This window comes from Phoca vitulina, unplaced genomic scaffold (assembly GCF_004348235.1).
Source record: "Phoca vitulina isolate PV1807 unplaced genomic scaffold, GSC_HSeal_1.0 scaffold36, whole genome shotgun sequence".
NCBI classification, from domain to species: Eukaryota; Metazoa; Chordata; class Mammalia; order Carnivora; family Phocidae; genus Phoca; species Phoca vitulina.
In genome coordinates this window covers 10354345-10361748 of record NW_022589739.1, presented here as the reverse complement: position 1 = coordinate 10361748, position 7404 = coordinate 10354345, and the positions used below count along the sequence as shown (strand labels likewise).

General features: G+C 53.2%; 1 protein-coding gene across 1 annotated transcript; it reads left to right on the top strand.

The window, feature by feature from the left end:
- The first annotated feature begins 2394 nt into the window (after positions 1-2394).
- Positions 2395-7287, top strand: SMPD1 (sphingomyelin phosphodiesterase 1). The gene is made up of 6 exons (XM_032427039.1): positions 2395-2894; positions 3803-4575; positions 5120-5291; positions 5706-5782; positions 5979-6124; positions 6289-7287. The coding sequence occupies exons 1-6, from the start codon at positions 2595-2597 to the stop codon at positions 6696-6698; spliced, it is 1878 nt and encodes a 625-aa protein (XP_032282930.1). The 5' UTR covers positions 2395-2594; the 3' UTR covers positions 6699-7287.
- The last annotated feature ends 117 nt before the right edge of the window (positions 7288-7404 follow it).

Here is a 7404-nt window from a genome sequence, read left to right as displayed (position 1 = left end):
ATCCAGCAGGCTAGCCATTTCCTCAGGAATAATCCTCTGTGTATCTGGATCATGTATAGCCATCTGGATTGTTCCACAGAAAGCTATGGGTCCTGTAACAACCTAAACATGCTCTTCCATTCTGAAGCATATAAAAACAAAGATACTGCCCCTAAATTAGTCACACTCAGAGTCCATTTCAGGAAAGGTTCTTCAGAAAGTTGATGATACTAATCTACAAAATAAAACAACTCTCTCATATTATACCTCCTGATTTCAGTAGTTTCTTGGTTTTGTCTTCTTCCCATGTGGCCTATCTTCCTGTGACCAGAGTCTTAAAGGTACTCTGTTTTCTCCACATAATTTTTCCCTTTGGGGGTAGATCTGAGACTAGTGGTGAAAACTCAGACCAACAGAATCTGAGCTTGGTCCAGCATCAAGGTCTCACCCAGCACTCTCCCTTCCTTTCATTTTAGGTATTACAGGTAACAATAACCAAAAGATTATATAGTTTGCTTTTTTCATATTAGTTTCCATTGCCTTAAGCATCCAATTAATCAATTCCCCAGAAGCTGGATCTACCTCTAAATTCCATTGGTAAATTTTACCTCTAGTAATTGATTATAGCACAGCTGCTGTTCCATACTTTGGGTGACTATGTGGCCATGGCCACCCTAGAATCAAAGGTTCCTCATCCTCTCCTCCACTCTTTCATCCTCTTTTCCCAAACCACGTGTTTCCATGAGCTAGGGCCTGGCTAGCAAATCCTACTTCTTTTTTTTTTTTTTTTAAGCAAATCCTACTCCTGACACCACTTCTGGTGACACCACGCAATTCTCCAATTCTCCAAAACCAACTGGCTATACAACAACTCAATTAAATTCTGACACTACCTGGAGTTAACATCAGATTCCACAAATTAAAGGACTCAGTCCCAAAAGATTGCCCAGCTTCAGATGCCAGTTGCAAGCTCCAGGTTGCCACCGGTGCTTCTGATCAACCAGTTACAAATTCTGGGGTTCCATGACACTCTCGTCAGGTTTGATATTTTGCTGGAACAGCTCACAGAACTCAGAAAACGCCTTACCTACATTTATCAGTTTATTATAAAAGGTACAAGTCAGGAATAGCCAAATGGAAAAAATGCACAGGACAAGGCATAAAGGGGAGTGATGTCATGGAGCTGCCATGTGCTCTCCAGGTGTGCCCTGTCCTAGCAACTCAGTAAGTTCACCAACAGGAAACTCTCAAAGAGATAGAGAGCTCATTCTCCAGTCCTCCTCCCTTCCCTACAGGTTGAGGGTGGAGCTGAAATTTCTCACCCTCTAATCATTTTAAGTCACCAGCCCCATCCTGAGGCTATCTAGGGGGCCCACCAGAAGTCACCCCTCATTAGCATAAATTTAGGTGTGATTGAAAAGGACTTGTATAAATAACACGGAAATTTAAAAGATTTTAGGAGCTTTGTGCCAGGAACAAACAGGAACTGGAGACAAAGACCAAATATATTTCTTATTATACCACAGTTACTCTGAGATGATGAGGAAGAGTCACTTGAAAGAAATTCTCAAAGGAAAGAATTGACAGGACGTGGTAGTTCTGGGCCTCTTGGAGAAGAACGCTAGGAATTAAAGAGCTCACAGGTTTTAATTGCTGTTCTGCCACTTAACTTCCCCATGCTTCATTTTCCGCATCTGTAAAATGGAAGTAATAATAGTATCATACTTACTTCTTAGGATTGTTCCAATTGAAGATAGGATTATAAAGTGTCTGGATCCATGCGGGGAACATGTATAGAGCTCAATAAATGTTAGGTTTCACCATCGTGGATACACGGGGATGGAACACCCAAGTTCTAGTCCATGTTCCTGGCTCTCCTGGCTGCACGCTCTGTACCCCTCCTTAGTTCACCATCTCTGGGCGTTTCCTCATCTGTAAAGTGAATGTGTGGGTGTCCCCACGAGGTCAGGGTCCCTTCCTCAGGAAAAGTCTGCATCAAATGTGACTCAAAGATTCTCAGTCAGGGTAACTCAAGGGTGCTGGTGCGAGTGGCAGAACATGGGAGACGAAGGGGAGGCGCTCTCTGGCCAGAGGCAACACACTCGGCGACCTGCTTGCTCGTGCTCTCCCCCCGCCTCCCTTCCCGAGTGGGCGGCCGAGTGGAGAGCCAAGTAGGCCTGGCAGTTAGGAATTTAGTCCAAGTTTGGAGAGAGAAGGCGCCTAGGAGCCCTGGCGAGCCTTTCACCTGCCGCACCAGATTGGCTTCACAACAGGTGGGTGGGAGGCTGCAGCGCCCTTCCGCTGTTCAGACCACAGCGACCTTCCCTCCTCCCAGCGGCCCGCGCAGGCGCAGGCGGGGCGGGGGCGGGTCCCGGGCGCGCTCGGTTCTCTCCACCTCCCCGGCTCTGACAGGACTCCTGGCAGCCGCAGCCATCAGGGGCTGGGGAACAGAGGAAGAGGAAGGGGTGGAGCTGTCTTGCGGCTGGACGCGGAGCAGTCAGCCGGCTGCAGCCGGGGCTAGTCAGCTGTTCCTGGCGCTGCCCGGCTCCTTGAGAGCTAGCGCCTAGACCGGCGGGACCCGGACAGGCGAAGCAGCCTGTCTAGGAACGCGGGCAATGCCCCGCCACGGAATATCTCCCGGCGAGGGCCACCCCAGGTCCAGCTGGGAGACGGAATCGGATCGGTCCCCGGGTTCCCCCAGACTGAGGCTTCTGTGGATAGGCCTGGCTGTGGCGCTGGCCCTGCCCGACTCCCTGGTTCTCTGGGCCCCGGCTGGGGCCCACCCTCTTCCCGCCCAAAGCCATCCCGCCAGGTTCGGTCGCTTAGTGCCCCAGCTCCGCAACGCCTTTGGGTGGTGGAATCTCACCTGCCCAGTCTGCAAAGGCTTGTTCACCGCCATCGACTTGGGGCTGAAGGTGAGCGCTTAAAGGGGCTGCGATGGAGCAGCCAAGGGGAGCGCTGGCGGGGGCAGGGGCAAGAACGGGGCTGGGCCTGGGGTCCTGAAGAGCAAACCTGATGGGGAGGCTGGCATCTACAAGGCTTCACTGGGTTTTCTGTCCTTTAGGGACACCCATGACTACACGCCGCCGCCACCTCCACTGTGACCTTGTGAAGTAAGGAAAGAGTGCACCTTTGTACGCCGGGCACTGTGCTAGCCATTTTGTACAGGTTAAATCAAACCTGTGAGGTGTTTCATTACAGTTGTTATCTTCATTTTACAAATGAATGGAGTCTGGGAGAGATGAAATCACTTGCCTAAGGGCACACAGCTGGCGGCTAGGGGAAGGGCTGAGACTCCTTTCCTTGTACATCTGACACTGAATCCCCTGTGCCTTGAACTTGGCATCTCTAATCCAGAGCACCAGGCCTTGTACCAGTTACTCAAAAGGGACTTAAATTCAGAAACATCCAAGGGTGTGGGACTAGACTGGGATGCCTTGACCCTGATGGGATTATGATGAGTGCTAGTTGGTAGGTGAGCTTTGCAGTGCTCTCCAGGACCTGCCCCAAACTATGGACAGCCATACTACCCAGCCCCAGTTTCAGGGCACTCTGCAGACAGTGCCTGAGGAAGCCAGCCGGGCAAGCAAAAGGCCTGAAATGCAACTGCCTGCTGAGGGGAAGAGGAAGTACTGGCCTGGTGCCACTGAGTCCAGGGCAGTATCTGTGGGAGGCAGGGAGTGCGTTGAGGTCTCTTCACTGTGGTGGCACTGAGTCCAACCTGGCCCCAGTTCGGAGATGAAGGTGCAAAGGGTGGTAGCCAGGGCTTGGCCTGGTCCCTGTGCTGTCTCTGACCTCTGATCACTGGTTCTTCCCACTACAGAAGGAGCCCGGTGTGGCCTGGGTGGGCTCCATGGCCACCAAGCTCTGCAAACTGCTGAAGATAGCACCACCCACTGTGTGCCAGTCCACCGTCCAGCTCTTTGAAGATGACATGGTGGAAGTGTGGACACGCTCAGTGCTGAGCCCATCTGAGGCCTGTGGTCTGCTCCTGGGCTCCACCTGTGGGCACTGGGACATCTTCTCATCTTGGAACGTCTCTTTGCCAGCTGTACCAAAGCCTTCCCCACAACCACCCAAGCCCCCAGCCCCAGGCGCCCCTGTCAGTCGCATCCTCTTCCTCACTGACCTGCACTGGGATCATGGTTACCTGGAGGGCACAGACCCTGACTGTGAGAACCCACTGTGTTGCCGCCAGGATTCTGGCCTGCCACCTGCCTCCCGCCCAGGTGCTGGATACTGGGGCGAGTACAGCAAGTGTGACCTGCCCCTGCGGACCCTGGAGAGCCTGTTGAGCGGGCTGGGCCCTGCTGGCCCCTTTGAGATGGTGTACTGGACAGGAGACATCCCCGCCCACAACGTCTGGCACCAGTCACGTCAGGACCAGCTTCGGGCCCTGACCACCATCACAGCCCTTGTGAAGAAGTTCTTGGGCCCAGTGCCTGTGTACCCTGCTGTGGGCAACCACGAGAGCACACCTGTCAATGGCTTCCCTCCCCCCTTCATAGAGGGCAATTACTCTTCCAGCTGGCTCTATGAGGCAATGGCCAAGGCATGGGAGTCCTGGCTGCCTGCTGAAGCCCTTCACACCCTCAGGTAGTTGAGGTCCAGGAAAACCCAGGAAGGGAAAATGTGGATGATAGTGAAGGGAACAGAGTACCTGGGCATTATCTGTGACTGTTCTAGCATGAGTCAGCTCTTCTCACTGGCCCTCCTGATCTGACCCCAACTTCCACCTCCACCCTTATATCCAGACACCCTCCCTCACAGGGCTGACAGCATACCCTCTCCATGCTGGTCTGTGTCCTTGCTCATGTTGGTCCTCTCTAAAATGCACCCCCACTTTAACATCCCAACTTTCCTAGGCCCAGATCATATTCCTTGTGAAGGGCCTTTCCTTCCCACTCTAGCTTACTTTTATCTCTCCCCTGAACTCCTAGAGCCCTTAGCCTCTGAGCCCCTTCACCTCAGTCACATGGGCCCTACAATCAGTCTGTTTTTTGGTCTTCAGCCGGACTGTGAGCTCCTTGGTGGATGTCCCGTGTGCCTCTGCCCTCCACCCAAATGCTTCGCACAGGGCTGGGCGCACAGGACCTGGATTATGAATGAGTGTTGACCCTTCATGTTCACTTTGTTTCAGAATTGGGGGGTTCTATGCCCTCTCCCCACGTCCTGGCCTCCGTCTCATCTCTCTCAATATGAATTTTTGTTCCCGTGAGAACTTCTGGCTCTTGATCAACTCCACAGATCCTGCTGGACAGCTCCAGTGGCTAGTCGGGGAGCTTCAGGCTGCTGAGGATCGAGGAGACAAGGTGAGGGAAAGCAGTGAGAACATGGGGGAGTAGGTGCTGACAGGGGTTGGGGGAGAAGCAGACCCTTTGTGACCAGACTCCTATCTAGAGCCAGAGCACCTCTGAGCAGAGAAGCTTGGTTTTCGGACGCTCCCAACAACAGTGTTCCCTAGGAGTTTGGCTCCTGGTGCCCCTTAGAAGCCCTTTCATTCACTCCCCCTCTCTGGCCAGCAATGCTGGCCATTGTAGATGAATACTGACTCTTCCTGGCCAGGGCTGCCTGGACCCCTGCTTGCTTTGATAATTAATTAATTAATTAATTAATTACTTTGAAGATCTAATTGGTTTTATTGAACAATTCATGAATCAGACAGCATCCCATCTAGCAAATAGAGGGGCATTCTCCCTGATAACCTTCCTTAACTCTCCCTGCAGGTACATATAATTGGCCACATTCCCCCAGGGCACTGCCTGAAGAGCTGGAGCTGGAATTATTACCGAATTGTAGCCAGGTAGGGGGGAGGTGGGGAGAGGGGTGGACGAAGAGTCTGAAGGTTGGAAATTCCTTTGAGCATCTTATCATTCCTGCTGCCCCATTGGGGTAGAGAGGCTACTTACTTCAATGTGTGGAGAAAGAAGCATCCCATCTCCCCAGATCTCCTCCCCCTCCCTAGAGCCTTCTGAATATAATTAGTGTCTTCTGGCCAGGTATGAGAACACCTTGGCTGGTCAGTTCTTTGGCCACACCCACGTGGATGAGTTTGAGGTCTTCTATGACGAGGAGACCCTGAGCCGGCCGCTATCTGTGGCCTTCCTGGCACCCAGTGCCACCACCTACATCGGCCTTAATCCTGGTGAGTGGGGAGGAAGGGAGTTGTTGGGATAGAGGACATTGGTGGGATGGAGGAAGCAGAAACAGACTCGGAGCCAGGGCTGGCAAGGGGCAGGTGGGACATGTGACCCCTCCCTGGGGTGGCCTCGGCTCCTTGCCTCTCCAGTCAGCCCGCCCTCCTTGCAGGTTACCGGGTCTACCAAATAGATGGCAACTACCCGGGGAGCTCTCATGTGGTCCTGGATCATGAGACCTTCATCCTGAACCTGACAGAGGCTAATGAACCAGGAGCCACGCCACATTGGCAGCGTCTCTACAGGGCTCGAGAAACCTACGGGCTGCCCAGTGCGCTGCCTGCTGCCTGGCATGACTTAGTGTACCGCATGCGGGGTGACACGCAACTATTCCAGACGTTCTGGTTTCTCTACCATAAGGGCCACCCGCCCTCAGAGCCCTGTGGCATGCCCTGCCGCCTGACCACTCTGTGCGCCCAGCTCTCAGCTCGCTCTGACAGCCCTGCTCTATGTCGCCATCTGGTGCCGGATGGAAGCCTCCCTGATGTCCAGAGCCTGCAGCCAAGGCCACCTTTCTGCTAGCACCCCCAGGGCCCAGAGTTGGGAAGGTGGAATTCGTAGGAGAGGAGCAAACCCCCCAGATGACAGCTGTGGTAAGAAGAGCATCTGGGCCCCAAGCACACCAGGGAAACAGGACCTTCTTTCATGGAGCTGGTGTGGCTAAATACAGGAGGGGGCAGCTGCTCTGCCTGTGCCCAGCATCTAAGCTGCCCTGGGACTGCTGCCTTTCATGGCTGTGGAGCAGAGGCCTACGGTGGTACTGCCCCAGCAGACCTGACAGGAGCTGGGCTGGCCAGCCAGGAACCCTGTACTGCTGCTGTTGTCAGGTTGCCAGGCTGTTAAAATAAAGATAAAAGACTTGGATTTCAGACCCCTGTGACTGTCCCAGTTTCTTCTTTGAAAGCTGGAAGGGCAGGGCACCTGAGTGGCTCAGTCGGTTAAGCCTCTGGGCTCTTGGTTTCAGCTGAGGTCATGATCTCAGGGTCGTGGGACTGAGCCTCGAGTGGGGCTCTGCTCTCAGATCAGAGTCTGCTTGGAATTCCCTCTCTGCCCCTCCCCCTGTGCGCACGCCCTCTCTCACTCTCTCTCTCTCTAAAATAAATTAATAAAATTTTTTTTTAATAATAATAATAAAAAAAATAAAGCGGGGAGGGCAAGGTGGCTTTGGGACTGTGATCCTAACTGAGGGATGAGGGTACTGCAGGTGATGGTGTAATGCAGGCACAGG

Coding starts and splice junctions, on each gene's coding strand:
- SMPD1 (XM_032427039.1), top strand. CDS start 2,595: ATGCCCCGCCACGGAATATCTCCCGGCGAGGGCCACCCCAGGTCCAGC. Junction 5,292..5,705: donor CTGAGGATCGAGGAGACAAG/GTGAGGGAAAGC, acceptor CTCTCCCTGCAG/GTACATATAATTGGCCACAT. Junction 5,783..5,978: donor TATTACCGAATTGTAGCCAG/GTAGGGGGGAGG, acceptor TCTTCTGGCCAG/GTATGAGAACACCTTGGCTG.